At 37.0% G+C, this 27,993-nt stretch overlaps 1 protein-coding gene across 1 annotated transcript; it reads right to left on the bottom strand.

Annotated features, from left to right (window-relative positions):
- Positions 1-25: 25 nt before the first annotated feature.
- Positions 26-26,800, bottom strand: LOC102223638 (beta-1,4-N-acetylgalactosaminyltransferase 3-like). The gene is made up of 20 exons (XM_023351650.1): positions 26,283-26,800; positions 20,157-20,206; positions 19,945-20,028; positions 17,025-17,120; positions 16,215-16,305; positions 16,025-16,125; positions 15,868-15,935; positions 11,734-11,812; positions 11,550-11,616; positions 11,248-11,385; positions 11,010-11,119; positions 9,209-9,309; positions 8,264-8,331; positions 6,965-8,174; positions 6,016-6,275; positions 4,870-5,023; positions 4,699-4,771; positions 4,453-4,606; positions 2,522-2,648; positions 26-1,977 (listed from the first exon to the last, which is right to left on the bottom strand). Exons 1-20 carry the CDS (start codon positions 26,416-26,418, stop codon positions 1,866-1,868), a joined length of 3,279 nt encoding a protein of 1,092 aa, XP_023207418.1. The 5' UTR covers positions 26,419-26,800; the 3' UTR covers positions 26-1,865.
- Positions 26,801-27,993: the final 1,193 nt, after the last annotated feature.

Here is a 27,993-nt window from a genome sequence, read left to right as displayed (position 1 = left end):
CAAAGTTTATGACAATGGCACTGAGGAAACTGAAATTTTATTCTTTATTTATTTTTTTTAAGTTTTCCCCTGGGATTTGTCAAGGCAGTGTAACACATCCCTGAGAAGAGACAATAGAAGAAAAACAAAATTACAACAAAGACGTCTTTCCGGCATAGAGCAAAAATAACTACATCTAAACTTAGAATTTTTACAACAGTTAGGCATGAGCAGCAACAAAAAGGAAAAGATCCACCTTTGAGGCTAAGATAACATTAAAAACAAAAGATGACAGTATCTTCAGTGTTATAAATAAAGAAAACCAGACAATTTCTGGCATCAGCCTAGAAAAGTCATCTTTACTGGCCTAAATGACAAGCTTAACAGTCTGATGTCCATCAGATTCAAGGCACTGATCGGAGTGGCACAAAGCTCTAGTTAAACTGGAATCTGTAAGAAAAATGAAAATGTAGTTGTAAACTTGATTTTACACATTATACAGGGCTCCCATTTATTTCCCTGTGCCAAAATCCAATATATATATTCTGAAACAAATTGGGGAGTTCACTCTTTGAATAAATACAAAAGTTTATGAAAAATCTTTTTTCTTTTTCTGCACTCATCAAACTTTAAATGTGGAACCTTATGGATGAATGAATAGATGAATTGACTGACAATTGAAGTTGGTAGGAGAAAACACTGTACAATACAAAGATTTTGCAAGTTTTTCATACTCAATCTTGAAAATACTCAAATTCCAAACTTTTACAGATTGAATAGAAACCCTGTATTATAATAGATATTTTTTTCTGCCCTAGTACCATCTGTGTTTGCAAAAAAAGAGAAAAAAAAAGAATTACACAACAGAACAATTAATAAAAAGAACATCAACTATCACCAAGAATATAAATAACCTTAATTCTGCAGGTTTTTTTCATGTTTTTCAACAGACTGTCCACACATGCTAAACATAGCCATACTTAATAAGCATTAATTAAGGCTCAGAAAAACACATTGGTCCTTCAACTATGTAATCTCTCAGATGTTATCTGAACAATGTCCACATAGTAATCAGAAATCCTTTTACAACCAAGGATCAGATCAATAGGCTGTGATTTATATACAAGTTATTTCTGCACTGCATAAAACAAAACTTCCACATTTCAAGAATGAAATAAAAATAATTCTGGAAATTAAATGCATAAAGAACTTGTCTATGCAAACATCTATCAGTAATTGAAATCTACACAATAAGAAGACACCAAAAAATAGGGCACTTGATAAGCAAACTGAGGTATATGACCGAGGCTGAAAATAAAGCTAAATGTTTAACAAAAATTAAACCAGAAACTGATTTGATAAATATTACATCTGTCATTTATAAAAATAAAGAACAGTTGTATTTAAGATATACGCAAACCAAACATGATTTTCTTCCCGTCCTTTTTACCAGTTCACTTACGTGCAAGGTTGAAAAAAGGACACTTGTGTGTTCTTGCATACATTCTTGGAGTGTATTTATTTAAGTTCAGTTTCATCTTTGGAACGATTTATTTCCTTGCAGCCTGTGATGCAGATCGGCACTTCAGCAGGCAGCACGGTGAACAGCGAGGACTTGTAGTCGGTACCATTCATCATTTGCTACAGCAGTAGTAGTAGTCAAGAGCAAATCCAGTGAATAAACTCTGAGCAGCAGCATCTGGGTAACAATAAGCTCCATTGTCACCACATTCGTCATACAGCCTGAGTGAACGAATTCAGGAACCGATCTAATGTCCCTTTCTTTGACAGTCAGCAGGTTAAACACAGTTGGGGGCAGGAGGCGCGGTCCAGCCTTAAAGTGCTTCGGTTGCCACAGTTGTGCAAATGGTGATGTTGAGGTGGGGTCACGTTTGGCTCGCTGACATCTTCCGGTTCCACATGCCTCGTTTAGAGTGATAGCGGTGGAAAAAGTTCCTCAAGTAGATCCTCTCCACTTCCAGCCCACCTTGGAGGATCCTAAACCAGAGAGCAACATTGTGGAAAGTTTTAAATTATTATGTAAATAGAAATATTGCAAACCGAGATAAATATTTTTGTTCATTACACACAGCACCTTTTAAAAGAACTCATACGTAAAGCTTTTGTCATTGTCAGAGGTTACAACCACAGTTTCTAGGTATTTTATCTGAACTTTATGTGATATACCAAAAAAAAGAAGTGCATACACATAATGTATAAATATTATTTCTTTTTATCTTCAATTTATCTCCTCTAAAGATAATATATTTACATGGCATCTGTGATAATGTAAGCCATGTTCTTTGTTTGTGGCTAACACAAACTTAGCCAGTACAGATGATTTTGATTCTAGAAAACTTCATCCATCTTCCCATTAAATTTTACCATTCTTGCTTAGTTCAGACAGCAAAAACACTATCTAGACAAGAAATAAAAAAAGCAAGGACAATGAATAAAACAACATATCAAAGCATACTTGATGCTGTATGTAAAAGGTAATAAATTCCAGCTAAATGGAATCCTCAGAGAGTAACAAACAGACCTGTCGAGGAGCTCCCAGTCTTCTCCTCCCCATCGCTCTCTGAACTCCCTAGTGTTCATTCCTCCAATGGCATCCAGGTCAGATTTATAGATCCCCAGTAAACCAAAACCATTCACTTCCCAGTAACCTGCATGAACAAAAATTACATTCATTAGTGGATAGGTTGTCAGTTTTCCAGAAGACCATTATGTATCCTATATCATTATCTACAATGGCTCATTTAATAATTTTACTCTATGTTTATTTATGCTCTATGCATTTCATGCGGGTCTTACAAGAAAGAAAACACAGAAAGTTTCTTAAGGATTTAATGAAAAGAGGTAATTCACGTGGCCCATTGCAAAACAAAAACAAAAAAGGATTTTGAAAAGTAGCTGATCTCTGAAGTGCACATTTCTTTCTGAAAATCTAAATCAGTCCTTTAATTCACTCTGACAATATGTAAAGATATAAATTCTGACTTCTACTGTCTAATGATTTATCCTTTAACTAAAAGTGCTGCATTGATGGATGTCATTTTATACCACTCAAAGTATTTGAGTCAAGGAGAAGTGGAAGTTCTAACCTAACCAACTCCAAAACCGCAGCATCTCGAAAGAGGTTTGGTTTCTGTTCATCAAAAACATTAACATGTCTTGTTTTAATGGACTAACCAGGATACAATGAACATTATATTAAGCCATATAGTTATATGAAACACATAAAAGTACATTCTGTTTAAAATTCTGACATGTTCACGTGTTTCAAAACGGATTCAATGATCTTTGTGACGCAACTTATTCTTTTCATCAATCCATTAAGGATAATAGTTATTTTCAAACTTTACACAGAAGGGAAAAACACTCACTATAGTTACAGATTATGACTATTTTAATTCATGAACAAATACTAAGTCCTGATTACATTGAATTGTTAGATGACAATAAGCGAGCTGAAGATTCTTTCTTCTGTTAGCGGATTCTTTGCTGGATGTCAGAATTTGCAGAATGTTGACTGTTTGTGTTTACTCCAGATGTATACCAAGTGCGGGGCTGCACAGTGGCACTGTTGCCTTGCAGCAAGAAGGTCCTGGGTTCGATTCCCGGCCAGGGTCTTTCTGCATGGCGTTTGCATGTTTTCCCTGTGCATGCATGGGTTCTCTCCGGGTACTCCGGCTTCCTCCCACAGTCCAAAAACATAACTGTCAGGTTAATTGGTCTCTCTAAATTCTCCCTAGGTGTGTGTGTGCATAGTTGTTTGTCCTGTATGTCTCTGTGTTGCCCCGCGACAGACTGGCGACCTGTCTAGGGTGAACTCCGCCTCTTGCCCGGAACGTAGCTGGAGATAGGCACTGGTAACCCTCCCGACCCCATTAGGGACAAAGGGTGAACAGAAAATGGATGGATGGATGGATGGATGGATGTATACCAAGTATTATTTTGTGAAAATGAAAAGACAAAACGAGACAGCCGGTGACTGAGATCTTGAACAGATGCTCAGAGATTTATATTTATATTTGATGGATTACAGAGCCAAGACACAACTGCACTTTGGCAGTTGTGTGAAAATGCAGCTTTTTATTTAGGGTTAATTTTAGTACTAGGCTTACAATCTGTAGCAATGTAGCATTCAAACAGCTGTAAACCAACTCACTGCACCAAAGCTACAGGAGCAGGTAAACAGTCATTAAAAAACAAATTTTTTTTTTTTTTTTCCATTTTTTTCTCCGAAGAGTTTTTGCGGCGCTAGTGGCTCGTATTTTTTTGACAGTAGGCAGACAGGAAGGAGGGTGAGGAGAGGGGGGAAGACATGCGGCAAGGGTCGTCGGGACCGGGAGTCGAACCCGCGACGTCCGCGTCGAGGACTAAGGCCTCCAAACGTGGGGCGTGCTAACCCCCTGCACCACCACAGCACGCCCCATTGAAAAACAAAATTAACACATGCGTGTTCACCTCTGGCGTCTGATGGTGTACTGCCACAGTTCAGTCTGAGGACTATAGGAGCAAAAGCCATGTGTCCCTCCACGCAATGCTTCCTGATTGTGTCAACAATTGAAGAAGGGAAATGGATGTGAAGATCACAAAGAAACACGATGCTGTGGTCATCCTGAGAAAGACATATGAGAGGAAACTTACAATCATAATTCTATAAAGACATTTCATGTTGTGCTTCATTTACTGTGTTGTTGCAGTTCTCACGTCTATTAGATCAATTCCTGCTTGCAGACCAGCCGAGCGCTCAAAGTTCCCACTCAGCTTCACATACTGGTATCTGTTAAACCAGTAATGACATAGTACACATGTTACAAAACAGGTTTCACACAAAGAAAGAGAGAAAGAAAAACTAAAAAAACACAGACAAGCACAAACCTGGGGAGTGAGGATTTCTGCACAATCTGTTCCACGTCCATGTCTGTGCTGCTGTAGTCAGTGATGATCAGGTTAAAATTTGAATCTCCGGTTTTTCTGAACACTTCCTCCATATCTGTAATCAGCTGTTGCACCCACCGGGCTTGGTTTTTTACTGGAAAATCACATTCACAAAAATGATATGATTGTCTCAAGAAAGAAAATACAGCATGTGCACGAAAACCAAACAAAATTACCATCACATAATATTTCGGTAAACTAAAAAGGAAAAGAACTCAAACTCTGAATGCATCAATCAACTTAGACTTCTTCAGGTATGTTAAAAGGAAATTCTTCACAATAAAATGCATGCTCATATAATCACTGACAATAGGTGGCAACAAAAACAACGGGCTCTGTAATCCACAATAAATCAGAATTATATTTATTTGTATTTTGAGGTGAAAAAGAGAGTATTTGACTGCAGGTGCTATTTCATTGTACCTTAGAAGTTCTATGTATTTTGATCTCTTTGAAAAGCTAAGTAACTTAAACAAACAAAATTAATGTATGCGTTAATCTTTGTAACGCTTTTTAAATATTTTTTTAATACCAAAAAATCTGTCTTTATGACAGTTGTTGAGAGAAACAATGCTGACACTATTACCAGTGCTAAATCCTGACTTACCTATGAGATGTTATTTTAGAATGCCAGTGTGGACCATTTCTGGTCCACACTGGCATAGAAATGGTCAACCTGATTGCTACCAGGTTGTCACTTTCATCTATTTTTATGTTTTCAGCTAACTTGTACGAAATGTTCTTTTTTTAAGGAGATTTGTCAAACTTGGACGCGGAAGTAAATAGCTACAATGAGCTACAGTACAACCCCAATGCCAACCATATAAAGCTAGGCTATAAAATTTATATGTGGCCTTTAATAAAAGATTGTTAAGTTGCACAAAATTCGAGACCAAACTTCAGCTTTAGGAGAGAATAAACAGTGTTACTAAATTTTTCCTTCACAAGATGTTCTTCGCCCAAGTGTTACAATTGGCAATTAATATCCAAAAATATTGTGTTTTTTTTACAAGTAAACACAAAATGAGATCATATCACTAAAAGCAGCTCACTATTAGTCTTGGAATAAGAGGAAGATGTGCTTACCAGGCACTATGAAATGAACAGTGGCATCGGGATTCCAGCGGAACCCCACCGGGTTGCACAAAACCAGCTGAGGTTGCGAGCGCTGGAAGATAAAGTCCTGGCTGCGCTGCGGGTTGTGGCGAATCAGAGTGTAGATGTAATGCGTCAGACGCAGCAGCTGGCCATTGGCATCCTTCAGCTCCAACTCCAAGAGGTAGCGGCTGCCCCTGTATCCGTCCACACGCTTAACAACATTAAGCACGCGAACCAATGTGAATCGCCTGCGTGCACAGTCAAAAGTGATAAATATGTCAATGACAATATGTAGATTAAATAAACTTTGAATAATTCAAAGTAAAAATCTTAAATAATGCAGGAAAATATAAGACAATTGCAGGCTAAATGATCATTTCTCTTTTTAAAAATAAATATATATATTTGGATATTCCAATGAACAATATATGACACGTCTTACTTGAAGAATCATGCCATAAAAATATAATGAAACTCTTACAAACATGTACACCTAACTGACTATGGAAAAGTCAAACTTGTTTTTGCTTGTACATTGTTGTAATCCAACCTTTTTTAATGTCCACTCAATTTTCCACTAATGTGTAAAGATAAAACACTCTGACAAAACACTTCTCTAGCACTAACCTTTCATGGTGTAGTCTTTTTGTGGAGTGTTTCAGTAAGTCAGGAGTTGTACTGAATTACCGTCAGGGCCATAAATAATTATGGCCTGGTTAATGTAACTAAGGCCATTCATTAGCTGTGAGCCATAATCAACAAAATGGCCAAAAGAAATACTGACATACATCACTTAGTGGGTAATAAATCTTCACAATTTAGGAGTTAAATATACTGTACATTTCAATTGAAGTTGGGCTACAAAAAGTCTTTAGTTTCTTGTTTGAAGTGCTGGCAAGTATGAATTATACATACAAAAAGTCAAACCAATGCTCACCCCTTGTGCTTTTCATTAAGACGATCCATAAAGGCATGAACAACAGCCAGAGCATCACTGGGGTTCAGCAGCAGGTTTCCGGAGACGTTGCAGGAAAGGTCGATCCAGTCGGAACGCTGCGACTGCAGGTCCAGGTGGTTAACCTGGAAGGTCTGGTTCCAGTTGACCTGAGTATCGAAAACTGGTGCTGGAGTGAGGTCCTCTTCATCAGGATCTATAGCCATGTCTCCTTGTTGCTCCCACATGGAATCTGAATCTCTATGGGTTGCATTTCTTCTGATCTCAGTTCTGTTGTGATCACCATCTTCTTCCCCTGCATGATCCCACTCTCCCCTCAAGTAAGATTTCTTTTTAAATGTTTTTCCTCGAGTACTCATTTTATCACTATTGTTGTGATTATCCAGGTCTTGTTGTAAAGGCTTATTCAGCTCTATCTCCTTTTCCCGGAGAGCTTTTCTGGGATCAGTTTCCGCTTCATTTGATTTTCCGATAAACTGGTTGCCATTTCTGTTTGTAGTAGTGAAATGACTGTTGATATCCGGATGGAAAACCTTTTCTGTCTCTGGAAGCTTCTGCCTGTTGACCGCAGTGGGTTTTTGAGGCATAGCTTCAGGCCTGTCCTCTCTTTCAATTGGAGACTTTTTGAGTTTCTGGATTTGAGTATGGTTTGTTTTTGAATATCTCGGGTTTCGATTCTGCAGAATGGCTAGTTGTTGCTTTGCTTTAATTTCTCCGTTACCAATAAGGGCTGAAGAATTAGTTTGCTTTGGTTTTGCGATGGCTTTGACTTTCTGTATCTTTGCTGATCTAACCTTTGTTTTCGTTTTCGGTTCTACTTTTTTAATTGAGCCTTCATGTTTAAACTCCGTCCTGTTTTGATGCGGATCTTGTTCGAATACCTTTTTAGGTATTTTGCCTGCCTCCTTTTGAGGTTGTGGAACAGCACCCTTTTCTTTTCTATTCTGAAAGTCTTTTATGCGTTCTCTTTCATCAGGAGATTTGTCCAGTGTATCATCAATGCCTCTTGTGGCAAAGGAGAAAAGTTTGCGCCGGCGGTTCTGCACATAATCGTCATAATCATCTCCGTAGTCTGGATAGACATTGTTCTTCATCTGGTCTGCTTTTGTTTCCTTCTCTCTGTGTTTGGCGTTGTAGCCAAAGATGTCCTTCTCCTGCTCATGGACTGACTTTATACTCTGCAAACCAAAATCTGGCATTCACCAAAAGCAAGATCAGAAGTTGATAATAACATTGTCTGATTATGCAAACAAGTTGAAATAAAAATAAAAAATAAAATACCTATGTCTCCGTTTCCTTTTTTGTGAGTATCTGGGCGGTCAAATCTCATGTACCTAGAGAAACCATACCTGGTGGAAACAAAGCAATCATCTAAACAGGAATTGGTTGCTTTTGGAGTTGACGGAATGTCATATCATGATACACTATAGATAGACTGAATCCTCAGTTTAAATTTCTTTTTTTGTAATCACAGAATTTAGCTGTAGAAACATGCACATCCACAGCAGCAGGTGTGACTCAATACATCAGAAAATTATTAAATGTAGATTCATCACACACAAAGTGCTACGTTTCGAGATTATTTCTGTAAATGCTGATTACAGCTGATGAGAAGCCAACTAAAGTTTCTCAGAAATATTATTGGAAAGTTTAGTACACAATGGTGCACAAGTGGCAAGGATAATTACAGCCTTGAGAGGATCATGAACCAGTAAAGGGACATACTGAGGACACAGGTTAGCCACTGTTATAATCCTAGTGTTTAGTTAGTCCTGAACCTATCCACACTGTCAAAAGTAGTAACACCTGGTTTAATGACTAAGGTGTCACTTTGACTTACAAAAGAGTCTATGAATTATTGTCAAGAGGAAGATAAGAGACAACATAATTAACAATGGAGGTAAACTGAAGCTTGTTATAAAATCGACCTGGACTTTGCGATTACAAACTGATCACCTCCATGCAATGCAGTACTGATGCAGCAATTGCCATCAACACAACTAATTAGTATTGAGAGCACATACTGTGTAATACAATGAATTTTGAGTTTTTATTTGAGCTACACCACAATCATCAAAATAAATTCAACGTATAAAACTCTGAAGATAATGAATCTTTATAAGTTTACCTTTTTGAATTCACTTATTGAAATAAATAAGATAATTGCTGAGATTCTGATTAACTGAGATGCACCTGTGCCATGATATTTTTATTCAAGGGTCTCACATCTTCTTGTAATAGGAGCTCTCTGGGTAGAAGCAGGTGTTTTCTCTCTCCATGTGTGTGAGCCGGGTGTAGTCATTCGGGTAGATGTAGGACATCTGAACCTATGGAATAAAAAACAATTACTGCATGAACCCTTGAAGCATATCACGTTTACAATCACAAAGACAGGAACGATGGAGTTCTAACACAGCTAGATAGCCAAGATAGAACATGAAGAAAAAACTGTGGATTTTTAGATGCCAATTAGACGTCAGAAGGAATGTGAACGAGGCTCGGATTAAGATTAGAAAGTAAAACCCCCAAAATATAGTCAAACTGAGGCAGATATGTTGGGCTATTTTAAAATATAGAGTTGAACCAAACATCAAATTAACAGTTTTTAATGCTGAACCAGTCTGATCTTAACTTTAAATGAGTTGTTGAAACCTATGGGAGGAAACATTTACTTGAACCAGTGTGGAGGGTGAAAAAACATTATTCCAATTTTACACACAAAATGCAACATTTTTATTCTGTATTCTTCATTTTAATATGTAAATATTAACTATTAATTCTTTTGAGAAATTATTAATACCCTTTGGACCTTTTCACAGTTTTTCAATGTCCATACACAAATTCTAATGTATTGTGTTGCAATTTTATGTGAAAGACCAACACAGGGTGTCAGCAAAGTAAGCCTGCTAAAAGGTGAAGATCCAACATGCAACTTTCAAGTTTTTCTCAGCGGGATTCAGCTGCAGTTATTGGCTGTTTAAATAAAATATTTTGCAGCAAAAGAAAAAAAAATCCCCAGTTCAATCTGTGGTGACCTACAAACATCATGCAGTGTCAGAAGGTTTTGTGGGTGATTGCTGCTTCAACAGATACCAGATGGTTGTACTATTTTGCCTCAGCATTATGATTTCTTTTGCTTTTCTGCTTTCTTTTGTCAGCCTCTGACTACTAAAAAGTACATCAACGTCCATTACCTGCGGCCCACTTATTATTGGACTGAGTTGCTTGTCGGTTGTGGCAATTCTACTGCAATAACAATTTGACCAGTCAGTCATCTTCCCGTAGTGCAGTGTGGCAGGAGTTACTGACAGATCCAGCTCAAGAGGTGTGACATGTTCAAGTCCTTTTTTGAACTGTACTCTGTGTGCATTGCTTCATTATTTTCTTCAAAAGCTGTATTTTCCTGAGCCTATTATCCTCTTAGCTCTGACCAGCCACTCTATCAATGTTGAGGAAACGCTTTCCTACAGCATGATGCTACCACCTCCATTTTTCACACAGATTGTGTGATAAGGTTGATGTGTAGTGTTAGTTTCCCCCGCCCATACACACGGCATCTGACCATGGCGTGTTTTCTTCCGCTCATGTATGTGGTGTCTCCTGCAGGACTTTGTGGCAAACTTCAAATTGGATTTCTCAGGTCTTTATTTCAACAGTCTAGTTGTTCTCGATCTAGAGCTCCTGTGTGTCCTTTGGCTACTTCTCTAACTATTTCTTTCTCAGCCTGTCAGTTCAGGGTAGATGGCCATGTCCTGTTAAGCCAGCATTGTGCAATTATCTCCCTTTTCAGTTAATGTCTTGAGCAGTGAATCTATACCAAGATTAAATTACATTCTCTTTAGAGATAAAAGTAGGCATATCTTTCCTTCTGCTTCACAACTCAATCACATAAAAGCCCAATAAAATAAATTAAACTTGTACTTGTAACATAAAAAAGAAAACATGTTTAAAGGGCACCAATACGTTGGGAAGGTACTACAGGCAGTGTAAGGTAAACACAACTTCTACAAACTTCATGAAAACATACAAACTGGAGTCCTTGGTAACGAAGCAGAGGGAAGTCTTTGATCGTGTAGGTGGGGTTATATGTGCAGTCAGGAAGAATGCCTTGTAGATACTTGCTGTTTATCAGATGGACTGCAAAACAAACAACATGCAGATTTGCATCAGGATTATCTTTTGCTTTGATGGTATGAGGAAATGACTTGCTCAACACTTGCATCCGGGGTTGACAGGAAATGGAGCCATTTAGAGATGTCTCTCACCTTGGTAGAGTGTGTCTCTCGGGTCTTCCCTCAGCATGTCTACTGCAGCACTACTGCGCTGCTTTGAGAAGGTGTGCTCATGACTCGCAACTGTCTGTGGTATGTGGGTGACATAGTTCATCCTCAAGTCAGACTCATCTGCAGGACAAAAAGTTCGAATGAGAGAAGTGGGTCACATTTCCTATGACTTGCAGTTTTCAGCCACTATGCAAAGCTGAAGTATATGGTGTCACTTTTCAACCACGCTCATGATGCACACATGGAATGGACTTTTCATGCATCTACCATCTTGAGGCACTCACCAACATAAAGGGAGATGTGTTTCGACTCAATAACCGTAAATCTGAAGTTGTGGTCCAATAGCTGCCACTTAAAGACAACAAAAAACAAAAAAAACCCATTACTTTCTACTTTGATACAAACGTAAAAAAGGCTGTTGATTCTTGGAAAATACAGAATCACTTGATCTGAGTGTGGTACACTTACAGCCACCTCCACATGGTCAGTCCCTCTGTCATTTTGCTTGTGAATAACTTCAAAAAAGTATCTCTTTTGAGCTGAAAGCCTGTAAGACAGTCAGGATTCCTCTTTGGATTTTTGCATTAAAAATCATAAAAGCATAAACTGTCTGGAGAGATAATCCATCTTAACACCTGAACTGCAAGATCCATTTTCTACTAAAATGCGACCGCAGTTTTACGGTCAGATTAAAATCTATCGCTCCATTTCTGTGATGACTTCTTGGAGCTGACTTAACAGGTGTCATATTTTCTGCATGAATCAAACGACTCATCTAAAGTGATAATTTAAGACCAGTTTATTCACCATATATATATTTTTTATTTTAAGCTTTTTTTATTCTTGAAGCTAACTGCAACATGCGTACATTATATTTTACAATCACAAGGAAAGATAAGTACCTCATGACTCATTAGCTCGTAGAACCATCTTTCGCAGAATTAGCTTGAAGTAGTTTCTGTATGACTACGAGTCTCTCTCATTATTGTGGAGAAGTTCTGGCTCACACTGCTTCAGTTCTTTTGTTTCTTGCACAGTTCTCTTCATGTGGCATCACAGTTTTTTAATCATGCTGAGGTCTTGACTTTGACTGGGCCACTGTATCCACTTGATTATTTTTGCCATCCTATTTTGGTATCATTGTGCTGCTGCATGACCCACTTTGGCCAAACTTCAGTTGTCGAACAGAAAGCCTCACATTTGACTAATACTGTGGCATTCAGAGGTCTGACTGCAAACAGTGCAGGTTCTGCGGCTTGAGAAAGAAATCTGAATCCTTATCCCTCTTCTACCATGCTTGACAGTTGTTATAAGGTGTACAAATAGGTTCAGTATCATTTTGTCAAATAGACTGCATTATTGCCAAATGTCTCCAGATTTTGCAAACCTAAGTCACGAGCCCACACTTTTCTGAAGTATGGAAAAGCCTCTCTTGTCAACCCTACTCAACAAGCCACATCTGCTCAGTCTGTTTCTAACGATTCTTCATTTTAACATGCAAAGTAAAACATGTAGGACCTGAATTGCAGCCTTATGTGTTTCTCTTAAGTTCTATGGCAGTAGGCAAGGCAAGGCAAGGCAACTTTATTTATATAGCACCTTTCAGCCAAAGACAATTCAAAGTGCTTGTACAAGAAAATTAAAAACAACATTTAAAAAAAATCAAAGAGATAAAAAATAGACAAAATAAACATTAAAATTTTGAATATAGTGAATGAATGGAGTTCCAAAAAATTTAAGAATAGGCAACGTCAAATAAGAAGGTTTTTAACCTTGTTTTAAATAAACTCAAGGTAGGGGCAGTCTTACAATGAGCAGGAAGCTTATTCCAGTAGTATGACAATACTTAGCCATATCAAGTATGCTTATTTTACTCCCATCCCCATGACTGTTTGCAACTTTTTTTGTAATACTGCCCAGTGCATAAAAAGGCTTATTGGTTGATAGAAATTTGACTTTAAACCTATACGTTAGCAAATGCACCTCAGAAAACCAAGGAATATTTAAAAGTTTCAATCACTCTTATTTTGTAATGCCAAAAAGTGCTGCTTCCAGCTTAGAAGCATTTTAATGTAGGATATATTTCCAGGAATCTATCAAATTAAATTTGAGCTGTAGATTATTTTGAAGATAATTACATTAATTTCATTCAAAAGGCAAATATTCCCTTTTCCTCACCGGTTTAGTTCATTCATTACTGAAGAACAGTAATTTACAATAATCTAAACTATGAAGTACGTAAGTTTCATTTTGAAAGTTCACCCTTTCAAGATGGCCTTAGTTTCTCTAATAATGTGGAACTCATGTTTGCAATATGAAGAAATATTGAGGCTTTGCTTTTGAAAAGTATATATGAGTTGTCTTTGAACAGGCCAACACAATCCCTTGTTCAGTTCAGGTTTAGTTGCTTTAGTAGCGTGGAAACTGCTTTTGAGGCAATCTGCTCAATCAAGTACTGAGGCTTTTATTTTGAAAAGTATATGTAGGTGTTCTTTTGAATGCCTAAGATAATATTCTTTTTCAGGTCTGACAATTCAAGTAGCAAAGTGGAACCTTGCAATATCTTTACATTGAACTACTGAGATTTCTGAAGAGCTTCCTTTAAATTTTATTTTGAAAGCCAACATTATTACTTTTTAAATAGCAGCATTAAATCCACTGGTCATGTAAAAACCACATTTGCAAGGGCTTTTAATTTGAAGAGTATTGTTTGTCTTTATTTTGACATCTATTCATCTCTTTCTGACTGCTAGTTTGAGACCATTACATACTTGGATCTTTCTTTAGAAGAGGGTGGCCATTTTCAAGACAACACTGTCTGCTAACTTTACTGTGGAAGTCAATTATATGCCTTCTGTCAGACACACACAGTAGCTACAATATGGATGGACTGCTTAAAGCTTAAAACAGCACCTGACTCAACTGCAAGTTTTTTGTGCAGTTCAGGTCTAATTATATTTAAACATAAAACATGGTTACAATGAAAAATGCTGCAGATTAAAAATTAAGGCTCTGCTCACATCATGACATCATCATAATTATTCTATTTAAGTTGTACTATGGGAACAATAGTGGATATGAATCATATCTCTGTAACTGAGAAGGGAGACAAACCGTACATTTCTTGAAAAGCAATCCACAAAATCTTAAACTCTATTCTCAAAGCCACCTGAAGCCATTACATTCCTGGTAGGAATATTCTCGACAAAGCTGACTTTATTTTTTGTTGTTCTAAATTGTTCTACAACAACATAAAAAATACTTCCTGTCTAACAGTTTTGTGCACTTAGCACTTTGAGAAAATGCACTTAGTAAAAATTTATGGTGCATTACAAATAACATACATTACTACTACTACTTTCGCTACAAAAAGAAAATAATATTATTAGTGTAACTAAAAAGGTTTTGTTTACCACAGGTTTGGAGCACCACCACTCATTTTGAGTTTGGTCGGTTGGTCGGTTGGTGAGTGTGCATGATTGTACGGTTATTGGTGACTTAGGTTCTCAAAGTTTTTGTGTCAACTCACTAAACTGGTTTAGATTGTGCATTTCCTGCACAGACAAGCTCATAACAGATAAAACTCAAGGGTGCAGGAAGAGTGGAGACTTTTTCAGGTCAGTTCTTCCTCTTTTAATATTACCAGGTCTTAAAATCATTGTAATGGCTCAATAACAGCAAATAAAACGAACTGAATTGCTTGTCCAAAAGGAGAAAAACTTTTAAAAGGGATTACTCTGCCTTGTGTTGAAGTCGATCTAATAGGTCATTTTGACATGAGCTTATAAACTCCAGGCCAAAGGTCACCATAGTCGCACACCTTTCGACAAAAAGCATTTCATATTTCGCAATATTCTCAATTCAACTGTCCAGAACAGAGAGCTTTTAATATTTTGCTTGAATTGGAGAGTGTCTGGCAGTAATTCCTTTCAATTAATTAGAATATATAAATATTTGAATCTTAATTGGAATAATGTCAAAGTGCCCAGTGATGACATTCGCTAATAATTGCTAGGAATAAATGAAATAATTGTTTGTATTTATATTTTTCATAACGTACAATAAGAGTTTATGTGTTATTGATTTGAGTTTACTGATCAGTAGGGATCGGATGCTGATTCTTATTTTGCTTGAAGTGTTAGGTATTCGATCAATCATACTGGTTTAATCTGATAAACTATTGATTAATTTATTTTCTTACTGATACATTAGAGTCAATTACTGAGTGTTGTGCTGACGGACATCTGCTTACTAGCTGAAATACTGCAAAAAACATAAATTTGATAAAACCTATTAAGTAATTATACCAATACAAAGAGTGTGAATGATGAACTTTACGGAGAGCTTTACATTGTATCAAAATTATTTCATACAGAATAAATTGTTTGAAAATAAGAAAACAAATAGACGAGCAAAATAAAAATAAAATCACAGTGCTGCAAAATAAACTTATGGGATGGAGCTACTGTATGTCAGGTGTGGAAATAAAATCAGTGGAACCAATGAGTCTGAAACGCAAGTGAAAGAAATGAAGTCTTTTTTTTTTTTTTTGGATGAGTCATCGTTCAGAGCATAAACAGACACACTGTATTTTTGACGCACCTAACTGGTCTGGAGGTCTGACTGGCATATTTCTCAAACTCCCCCGGGGCCGTCCATTCCGTACCGGTCTGGATAAAAAGATGTGTGCAAACAGATGTGACTGGGATTGCTGTGACAAAAAGAAACTTAAAAACTAGGAGGCCTCAAACATCCATACCTTTCCGACCCACGCCAGCAACTGGACATTAAGCGGGGATTGATCTGTACTGAGCCAAAGCTCAGAGTTGTCATCAGAGCTCACTGCAAACACAAAGTCTCCTGACAGAGGAAGAAAAATCAAGGGCATTGTTAGTATGCCTGCATGGGTTGTAAAAGGAACGAGCAAAATGTTAAAGTAAAGGTTGTACCATCTGTATATGGATGTAAATATCCAAATATCCTGAGTCCATAGTTGGTCCACTGAGGAGAAACAGCAAGTTTCTTGACTCTGGTCCTGGACTAATAAAAGGAATGACAAGAGAACAGTAAATCAGACTTGTTGTTGGCTCAAAGTAGGAAGAGAAGACCAGGATCAGGAGGACTTTGCATGTAGGTGTAGAATGCGCCCCTGATGGAAAACATGAGCATGTTTGCTCTGCTCAGGACTCTCCTCTGTCCCACATAAATATCAAGGAATTGGAGAACTTACTGAAAAAGTGCATAGAAAAGTCTTGGCATCTTTTAAAATGATCCAGAAAAAAATATTTGTTCTATAGTTAAAAAAAAAAAAAAAAAGATTTTATTTGTACTTCCAAATTTTAGAGTATAAAAATACATTTATACATATAACTTTAAAAGAAAAGAAGAAAATAAACGCATTTTATCTAGCTGTATGTTTATGGGACATAAAGCTAAAAAAGCACAATGAGTTACATAATAAAATATAAGGGACCAAAAAAAATGTTCTGTAGTTTAACTCTGGTCTGAAAAAAGGAAAAACACTGTTTAAAGTACTGTCTGAGGTATTAATAGTTTTAGAAGGCACCTGAGCAGTAACTGAATTTTTGTTTAGTGCTGCGCATGTTTGAGGACAGAGACAAGGTAACAGGAAATGTTGCTCATGTGTTTATTGGAAACACATATTCACGTCTAAAAGGAGAAACACGTTTGGGAAGTTTTACTGGTATTGTCAAGTGTCAAATTACTGACTGAGATTAAGCGATAACAGCTCGACTCACATGTGGATACAGGGGGTAGTGCAGGTTCTTGCGCAGGTCTGCGGTAGAGGTGCCGCACCAATCCTCAAACACATGCAGATTGGCCTGTCCCTTAAACTGCAGGGCGAAAGGAGAGAGCGGGGGCAGTGATATAAACAGAGCATTGTGTTTGCAGGAGCCGGACAGGCCACCATCTGGCCACAGCGTTTAAACTAAAACCAACAAGTACGCACTTCCTCAGATGGGGCTCGACAGCACAATGGCAGTGGATCTCAACACACCCTTTTCTGTATATAAACATGTGTTATTCAATGGGTAAGCCAAACCAAATTATTAGTAAAAAGATGCGAGTAATCTATTATTATATGTGGGAAATCTATTTCAGTAAATAAATATTACATTGAACAAGACTTCGTCTTGCAAAGTCGGGTAATATAATAGAAAGCAAAAGGAAGCATTTAGAAAAATTATTTTCAAAATTTTAATTCAAAGTGAGTACAAAGTAAAATACTATATGCCCACAATGGAGCTGCTGGTTGCCAGTCAAGGCCCAGATGTCCTGTAAACATACACCTCTGTGACATCTGCCGAAGGGTCCGTGTTATCTGATCCGTGTGCGTGCCGATCACAGAACAGGAACAGGACACCAGGACTGAGGGCCAAATCAGTGTGTGGTTAATCCGGTTTCATTAGTGGTCAAGATCAGCGGTTTGCTGCCTCCACTACATTCAGGAAAAGGTTGGCATGAGGTTCAGGATTCAAACTCAGCAATATTATTGATGCAGATTGTTTTTGGTTACATATTTTAAGTGTCAAAGGAACTATTCACTCAGTGTCTAAGGAGTTTATTCATTGACAGATGTTCAGCATTAAAGTTTGCCAGCTATAACTTTGTTAAAGCCATACTTTTAATCAGTAACCTGTAAACTCTACTGTTCTGGTCTCACGACAGGCTCTGCTACATTGACTGCTATCAAACTTCCTGTTTTATGGAACTTTTTAACATGCAGGGTTTGCAATAATGGCCTACCGTAAACAGACTAATTTGCTCTGATTCATTGCAAGGCATGTTTAGAGATGACGTAAAATACAGACAAAAATCAGATAATGTATATACTGGGTAATATGTGCACTATTGTTGAGACAGCTGTGATGAAGTGGAGATTTGTTCAGGGTTAGGCTCTACTGTGAGCTTCATTAAGATAAAAGCTTGTAAAATGCATACTGCATTAGTTTTGGGGTGTATTTAATTTTCCACAAACGTTCCTATTTTTAATTAATATGAATCTTTTTTTAATAAAAACAAAAATGGTTGAATCTGTGCTGTGTGAGTTCAAGCTTGAATTGAACGGCAATCAGTTTAGAACCTGGTACCGCCCAGGTCATACATCTGTTAAAACTCTATATTTAAGTCCTATAGAATTGTTTTATTGAAAACATTGATATGATCATTATTTTGTGCATTGTGTAGCTCTAATTATAACATATTTTAATTTACAGAAATACAAATGACTTTAAGAAAAGAAGCAGAAATAATCAAAATGTTGTTGAAAACTCAGATCCGAAAAGGAAATTATCAAATGTTCTGAAGTCTATTTAAATAGTTTACCCACAACAATTACAAATACAATGTTATTGAAGAGGGTTTTCCTCTGCTAAAACATTAATTCAAGCAGCTTTAACCCATAACTTATCATCCCTTTAAGTCCATATTTAGTGTGAATACATTCTCACTGTTGATCTTTCTAAATACATATCCTGCTTAAGGAGCTATTAAAGCACAAACAAAGGTTCTCCTGTTGATACATTTTATAGCACCAGTGATTTACAACCTAGGGAAAGGTTCCTTTGTTGTCATTGCATTTAAGCACCAAAGGAACTGGAAACAGTGAATACTTCAGACTCGTACAGTACTTGTCACTTCATCACTTCTGGATTAATCACTTGATGTCAGGATATCAACAGAACAAACGGCACCAAAGTGGAAATACAGCTGAATGCAAAAAAAAGAAACCTTTCCATACAAATCTGACAATGTCTAATATATTTATATATACCTTGCCTTTCAACACCATATTTATACAAGTTAAAGCCTTAAAATTGGAATGATGCTCAAATTCAGATAAAAAATATATATTTTGCTGACTTTTCATACCTAATTGTATGAACACAAGATATTCTCAGCTGGATGGCTATATTTTCATTTTTTAACTTTCACGCATTTTTAAAGCCAAAAGTTCTTTTGTGAGGGACAAACCCATCCCAAATTCTTCACTGATGTTTAAAACTTGTAACACATATAAAATTAAAAACAACATTTTCTTATTTTTTGCAAATGAAGACATTTTCATTATCACTGAGTCAAACTTTCAAATCTGGCTTTTTGCTAAAAGTGGCCTTTTAGTTTGTGTATCAAAATGAAAGAAAATGGGTTGCAGAGAATAACAGAAATTAGTAGAATACAAGAAGGCTAAAAAAGGACAACCAACCACATGCAAAAACATAGCAAACAGGAACTATTACTATAAACCGTGGTTATGTTGGCAAGTCAGGCCAGAAGACTCTCTTCTGACATGAAACATGAGGTGAAGCAGCTGGCTGAAGCTCAGTCCTGCTTAAAATAGTGGAAATCTGATAAGCATGATAATACAAAGCAGTAGAAGCTCCTGCAGACTGTTGCAGGAACGACCCTGTAAACATGGAAATGCACCGAGCTGGGAGTAAAGTGGGCAAGTCCAGGCAGGTGATTTAGAGTTCAAAAGAGGTGAGCTGGAACTTTGAAGCATGCAAGGAGCCCCCAGACGTTCACACACACACACACACACACACACACACACACACACACACACACACACACACACACACACACACACACACACGCACACGCACACGCACACACGCACACACACACACACGCGCACACACACACACACACACACACCTCTGGTTTCCATGCTTGTGGAGTGAAGCTGGACCTCCAAGAGTCTGGATCCTCCACCCAGTCTGGTCGACCATCTTCTCTCCCCTAGAAAACACAATGAGCCATATTTAGCTTTAGTTTGCTTTCTCCCATTCTCCTCTTTGCACAAACACACAGTCTTGCATCACCTTTATTTATGTGAGTTCTTCTTTTTTTCTATTCACTCGAGTTACCTTTTGATTTAGCATGGCTCTCCTCCAGTTGCTGCTGTCGGGATCAACACCTGAAGAAAAGTAGGAAAACTTGATTATCAGAAATGCATGTTCAGAAAGACAAAAAACACTGGGACAATCACAAACAGTAAGCTTAATGCTTAAAATAGCTGTTGATTTGCAGTCTGTTTTACACTTTTTACATTTACTTTTTTTGTATTAAGTCTACAATGGAGTCTTAAGCGAGTCTCCCCGTGTTCATATTTACAGCTGAGGACATTTCCATGTCAATCATTTCAATCCTAAACTTAGCAAACGTATGTGGTGCTTTTGGCAAGTTCGATGCAAAGAGTTATCCCCACTGACCTCCTCCATGTTTTCTGAAATTATAGTGTCTTTCAAAATAGGCCCTCACTGTGTGGATTTATATGACTGTGGTAACAGAGAGTGAGCTGAGATTGAAGTCCCCATGAAGGTCTGTCATTACCACTAAGGTGGAGCTCTCCAAGTTCTTGAAATGTGGAGGCCAATTATGACATCACGGGTAACTCTGGAGTGTTTGTTAAGAAAAAGAGAAGTATTTTCATGTAGACATATACTGACCTAAATCTGATTTAGGATAGTATATGTCTGACCTAAATCAGACATATGGTGATGTTTTTTCCATAATGACTTTTATAGTTATAGTTTATAGTAAAATGTACTGTAAGTTTCTGTTAAACATTTAGTCAAAGTCAAAAGGCTTTTGAGATGCAGTGTTGTATTTATCTCTGTGAAAGGTTTTAGATTCATATTTATGCTGGATACACATAATGTTGGATGGTTTAGTCAATTGACTGTCTTCTTGTTGTAATTTCTGCCTTAATAAATACCATTTTCTCTTCTCTTTCTCATTGTGAAGGGTGGTTCAGAGTCACATCAAATTTACACTATACATATTTATTAAACAATGAGTCATTTGTCACCAATTAATGGATCCAACAAAAGTTTACACATTAGGTGAAATATTAAAATATTTTTAAGAAGTCTGTTTCAATACCTGATAGCAAAAGCTGATGTATTATACAAAACTGGAAGATCTCAAGGTTTAATGTATTTGTGTAATAATGAAAAGTTGACATTATTCATTATGCTAGCTTTAGCCAGTCAGCTAACCTTGTGTTCAAATTCAGGGGTAACATCCTTAGTAATTAGGATTACATGTATGAATAAATTTAAACTGTCCCCAATTGAATTCAATAGGAATTCAATTCCCATTGAATTTTGTTTCAATGGGAAGCAAAGTTATTACTAACCCTATAAATATAAATAGCATAAGTCATAGTAATTGCATATTGAGAGGGATTTCTGTTTTTCTATTTTTCCTCCGTCCTTTATCAGGGGAGCCAACAAATGTGGTGGTGGGTACTGTACATTATTCATAACCAAAATAAGATTATGTGCATAAGCCAGATAATTGAGCTGCTGCTGGCTAAGCAATATTTGTGGGAAGGTTTATTTAATCTAATATTTTTGAGGGGAAACAGACTATACCTTTGTTTAAGGTATAGCCACAAGCCTAGTGGAAAATTCTCTGCAAAGTAAAAAAAAAAAAAAATCAACAACAAAAAACTCCCCAAAAAACTAGAGTGTAGTGAGCTGTGATGAAGGTGTGCACATTTGCTGGTTAATGATCATACCCACAGCCTCAAAGAATTAACCACAAGAGGCAAATCCCCACTAAGCCTCAAGAACAGAACAAAACAAACTGGTTACAGAAACACACAGCAAAGATGCATGAAAAGCCTTAAAATAAAATTATTATTATTATACTGTAATGATGGTAGTATCATCTCAACTCACAAGACTTTTGAAAAAACAAAAAAAAAAAACCTATAAGAACATTTAATTACAGTGAGACAGAAATTACTGCTTTTGGAAACTGCCTGTCACAATTAGCAGTACATCAAATTTCTATATAATCAATGTAATGGAGGCTTTTTAAATACATTTTTATTTGTTTAGGTTTATAATTGAGCTGATTAACTATTTCACTATCCATATGTTGCAGAGCAAATGCAATTCAACAAACCTGTATCTGCTACTCTTTTAACCTACAGAGTGGAGCATTAACATGTGCCACTGGTTTTACATAAATGCCTGTTTCCTGGGGGTATAAATATGATGCAACACACAGATCCTTACTAAATTCCACTCTTCAAAATGAGAAAGATGAGAGAACATGGCATTCATATAGAGATGTGTGTTGTGCTTCATAAGTAAAGAAATTACTAAGTAAAAGTAGCCACTTGACTAAATTAGTGCATATGTAAAACAGAGCAGTTAATTAAAGGAAGTTTAAGATAACTAAGAGACAAATACTTCAAAGAATTTCAAGTTTTCTGTCATACATGTTAAATCTTGTTCAAAGGTTTGACTAACTGCCAGTGAAATTAGCTTACTGGTATTTCAGAATACCTTTAAGGCAGAAAAGCGACATCAATCAAAACATCATGCACAAACAAAGTGACTTTAAAAATAACCACATATCAAAAAAAAATATATGTAATCTGCAGCCAAATATAGTCAATTCACTAAAGGTTAGAAGTGAGAAGATACTGAAGAATAACTTGAAGATGAGATGACAGAGTATGACCGCAACTGATATTCAACTATTTTTTAATTTTTATTTCATTGCCACCTGTTCATTTACTTTTGAACCCTAAAGTTTCCACTGACCTTTACTAAAACCTCTAAATCTGCATCATCAATTTATATTTTTTCACCAGAGATGCTGCTTTTAGTCTTAAACTGTAAGCTATGCAGTTTACACTTTTCCTTCAGTCTGCAGAATATTACAAAATACAGACACTCAATGTCAAAATATTCTCCAAGGAAACTGCAAATACCAAAATGATAGATGACACAGGAGACAGGCTGGTGCAATGTTTTCTTTTTTTTTTTACATAACCTTCACAATGACCTTCCCAGTTTATTAAAACATAAATGAAAAAATATAAACTGGAATGCTTACCACACAGAAATCTTCCAACTAGTTTCCTTATCAGGACTTTATTAACTTCAGCAATATTAACTTATCTGTAATAAGAGCCTGTGTGACCCACATGAGGGAAAAATAAACTATTCCTTTAAGAGTCATATCTTAAACCCTGAGCATGTGTGCGATCCCGTAGCAACCTGTGCTGGGAATCTGCATTGGTTTGTTCTCTGGGGTAGAGGTGATGAACATGTGATTGCCCCGCTGCACAGGGAAAACAAAAACAGCAATGCAGCCTCCATTTTCTAATAGGAGAGCTTTAAAGACACTTTCATTTGAATTTTATGACAGATTTATGTAAAGTAATTGCCCTTAGGTTCACTCGTGTATTTTACTTCTGAAAAAGCAGGACTGAAAGCTGTTTGGAGTGTTGCTTAATTTAGTTTCCAAACAAGTTCTGTAATAAAATAAGCTAAGTCTTTTATCTTTTGTCACGCAGTGAAGAGACTCTTTTGCATGGTATGCATGGTAGGTAAGTGACTGTCAGTCAGAATCTATGGCTGAAAAACATATCACAACATAAGTGTTTTTATATCAGCCAATATTGATAATTGATTAGTTTTTTGTTTTAAATAGCTAAAATAATACAAAAATGGTGATGTGACCTTTTCTGTTTTATACTCAATTTCCTCTCAAGCTGCTGTACTGTACTCTTTTTCTCGTTTCACTCCAGGTTGTTTATTTTCAAGTGAAACCTGAAACTGTTACTGCACAAGTTACCCAGCAGGTTATTGCTAACCTACCGCATAGCTAGTTGATAACACCAAACTTGCTTAGGTAGCCATGAGAAGCTCTGCAGCTTTTTTCTGACTACATCCCCCAGAATGCTATAAGGTTCTGTAACGGAGTTCAGTAAAATTATTGAACATTTATTGGACACATTTTCTATTGATATTGATCACGTGCCTATCACGATATATACCCTTATCCCATGTCTGGGTCCAGCTCCCTGTGGGAAGAAGCTCTTTCCCCATGCTTTCATACATGATCCCATTAGCTTTTACTATTGTTTCTAATATTGACTAGGAAGGGGCTTAGTACAAATGCACGCCACACTTTTCAGATTTTTGCTTGTAAGAAAGTAAACCACGTATTCTTAAGAACAACTGTCCAACAACAATGGAACACTTTGACTTAATTAAGAAGGTCACAGTCAATATATATCTCATGGCCAAAGATAATAGTCAGAACTAAAGGAATTTAATCAGTACCTCAGACACTTAGTTGACGTTGTCAATTCCAAACTAGTTGCTATTATTTTAATGCCATTAAAAAAATACCTATAAAATTGACTTGACATATAATTTATTTACTGTGTATTTTAGAAACAATGAAGTGTCTGCTCTGTTTCATCGTAAGGCCAATCTTAACCAAAATATGAGTTTGCATTCTAACTGCCCAATAAGAGAGAAGCAAAGCTTGTAATTGGAAATGTCACTTCAAGGAACAAACGATCAGATGGTTTTGAAGATGGATGGGTAGATAAATGAATGAGTATAAACTGCTATCAAATTGTTAAATTCCAAATGAATCAGACCTCAAACTATAAAGAGGTTTTGTCTAATTTTGATAATTTTACTGATAGCTGCCTGGCCTTCATTTTGAAGCATTAAAGATAAGAACAAACACAGTCAGCATAACAGATGATTCAGCTCGAGCCAAATCACAAGAATTTCCATCACATTTCCCCATCAGAGAATTATGTTTCTGTTGAGGAGCATAATGTATGTGCAACCTGACAAACCCCATTTCAAACGCATTGTTGAAAGCATGAGCATCATGCGTTTCTGTTTCTTTTATTGTGGGGAGACGTCAGATTGAAAACTCTGGCTGATTTCATCTCCATCCAGTCGGCAGCCACAGCCACATCCTCGAGTTAGTTTGCTGAGTGCGACAGCGAGACAGAACGTTTTGACATGAGGTGAAAATAAAGCAGAGAGCACAGGATGTGTGGTTTGAGAGAGGCATTCTGAGCTTTGACTGACCTTCTGACCCCACCGTTTGCCTAACCCCTCCTTACTGTCTATAAAAGAATCAAAACACACACATCTTTGCAATACCGATGTTTCATCTGCCTTAGGCTCTGGTTTCCGATGAACATAATGACAGGTTTGAGTTGCTGCAGGCACTATTTGGGTAAAGGAAACTTACTGCATTTGATGTTATGTGGAAACAGATTTTGACATTGATCAGCAAACTCAAAATCTATAAACTTTAATCTTAATAAAACCCTTCAAGATTTCTTTAACTGTGAACATTTGCTTTGTTATTTTTACTTTATTTTTTTAATCAATCCTGTCATTCATCGTGTACCGAGAAATATCTGAACCATTTGAGATTTTTCACATATTTTACATAAAAGACCAACACAAATTACTGCCAAGTAGTAAAGTGTAAAGAAAACGATATGTGGTTTTAAACACTATTTTTTTTACAAATGAAAATCTGAAAAGAGTGGCATACATTTGTACTCAGCCCCTCTCAGTCAATAGAAGAAGTACTGTATATTTCAGCTGTAAGTATTGTGGGGTGTATCTCTACTGGCTTTGGTAGGATGGCTCTTTGTTTAGAGACGTTGTACTGGAAGGTGCATCTCCAATCCAACCTTAAGTACTTTATCAGCTATATATACTGTATATATACACACACACATATGTACACATACACGCCTACACATACACACATCTTTCTTTTTTCTATTTCATAACTGTACACTACTTTGTGTTGGTCTATCTATAAAAGATTGTGGTTGTGACATGTTAAAGGTTAGAATTTTCAATGAGTAATTTTCCAAGGCAAAATAACTTAGCTTCTTGCAATCAGTAAATCTTCCAATTGTATTCTGCAATCATTTAAGCTCCTTCAGAAATAATATGACTCAAGAAGAACTCATTACAAAGTCCAGAGATGCCACATACAAAGTCCATTGCAGTGGCAATGAGTAAAAATGCACAAATCTAATTTAAGAGATTTCTGCACATTGTTATTTTTCTCTTGCACTCCTTAACATTTTATACTTACTGCACATTCATGCAGGTTACTTTTAGTTTGCAGCAAAGTGGAGAAAAAAAAGAGTTGAAGATACATATACTTGTTGAGTCCCAACTTACCGACATCACTGCTCCAAGCTCTTGCAGCAACCATCTCGTGGTAAACTGCCAAAAGTCCAACCAGGAGAATCGCCGCAAACAGAAAATATTTGCCATTCCGCCGCAGCTTCTTCAGGGGGAAAAACTCCATGATCATGTTGACTGCGGGACGAAATTAGCTCCCGAACAGGTCATCCGTCGGACCCCCACCCCACCCCCCGCTGTGTTATCAGGGGGAGACCCCAGGACTCAACGCGAGCCCTCCCTTCTGAGAGCGAACCAGACGGCCAGCCAGCCGCCCGCAGCTGCTCCCGGGAGGAGCGCTGCGACTTCAGTGCTCCTGAAAGCCCGAGCGATCCCGGTGCGAGAGTCCACTGGCGGCTCTCATCCAAGAAAATAACCCATCCTGACCTGTGTCACCCGGTGATCTGGACTGATCTCTCCTAATCATCTAAATATTTCAAAGGGTTTCCTGTAAGTCTTAATCAGGGGAGGGCGTCCCTCTGGCGCGCTGACCTCTGCTCCCTCCACGCATTGAAGCGCACAATGAAACAAACGAGGAGTGAAATCTCACACCAGCTTCATCCACGTCTGAATTTAATCAAGTCAGACACAACGTGACAGGAAGCTGGGCCGGTGCTCCTTCTACATAAAGCATAACGTGTGACAATACCAATAAAATAAAAAATAATATAGGTTCTTGCGCGTTTTATTCTGATAGAGCTGGGATAAAAACTCTTTATTAACCAGTTCATTAACAAAATGAATACATTTCAATGATCATTTTGTTTATTTTTTACACATGTATTTAACGTTTTATTATTTTTAAAGGCCACATCGGAAGTGTACATTCTTGTTTAGCGTTAGCTTGATTTGAGTGCCTAAGGGAGGAGTAAACATGAGTAGAAGCCAACCAGGTAGAAAACCCCCACCATTTACCAAGAAATCTACCTGTTACAGGTAAAGCCACATGTATTTCCTTAATGCTGTGTGTTTTCCCGTCAGAATCCAACCCTTCAAGCCCATTCTTCTGCCTCATATTGATTTCCTTATTTATTTATTTATTTATTTATTTTAATTAACTGCTCTGTTTATTCACTGAAGGAAACTTTAAATCTGTGCAAAGTGAGATTATGCACAATCAGATAGGCAGTCATGAAAAAATGGATGGATAACAATTTCTTCAAACATTAAAAAAACAACTTTAATGTAAAACACTTTGGGCAAAGTAATTTTTCTTCTAGGGACTATTATTGTCTTCCTGATACTGTATTGATAACAATATACTTGAAAGTGGTTCATTTTAGTAATTAAATTAAAAAAAACTAGACTTTATTATATTTGATAAATACACTGACAGACTTATATTTCAAGTTTTTATTAATGTTAATGTTATAATCAATGAAAATCGAATGCACATGCTGTGGACTATTGACTCTTGTCACCAACACCACCCTTACGGAGGATAAGTCACAGAAGGTAATTGCTGTGACATCAGACTGTTAACAGAGGGCCTGCATTCAGTCAAATTAAAGGAAAGATGAGTGGAAAGGGGAAAAAATCTCCTAGTTGTAACCCATATGGTCTACAACTAGAAGACTCTCACTGTTCCTTGTGTTAAGCCACTCCTGAGCAGAGACAGCAGAGGCATTTTACATGGCTAAGGAGAAAAAGGACTAGACAGTTTTTCAAAGTCCTTGTCTCACATAAAAGTCAATTTTCTATTCTGTTT

The sequence above is a fragment of the Xiphophorus maculatus genome, chromosome 2 (assembly GCF_002775205.1).
Source record: "Xiphophorus maculatus strain JP 163 A chromosome 2, X_maculatus-5.0-male, whole genome shotgun sequence".
Taxonomy (NCBI): Eukaryota; Metazoa; Chordata; class Actinopteri; order Cyprinodontiformes; family Poeciliidae; genus Xiphophorus; species Xiphophorus maculatus.
The sequence above is the reverse complement of the archived record's forward strand: the minus strand, read 5'-3'. Positions and strand labels throughout refer to the sequence as shown.

Coding starts and splice junctions, on each gene's coding strand:
- LOC102223638 (XM_023351650.1), bottom strand. CDS start 26,418: ATGATCATGGAGTTTTTCCCCCTGAAGAAGCTGCGGCGGAATGGCAAA. Junction 11,617..11,733: donor CTGACCATGTGGAGGTGGCT/GTAAGTGTACCA, acceptor GTTGTCTTTAAG/TGGCAGCTATTGGACCACAA. Junction 4,772..4,869: donor CAGAAATCCTCACTCCCCAG/GTTTGTGCTTGT, acceptor CTGGTTTAACAG/ATACCAGTATGTGAAGCTGA.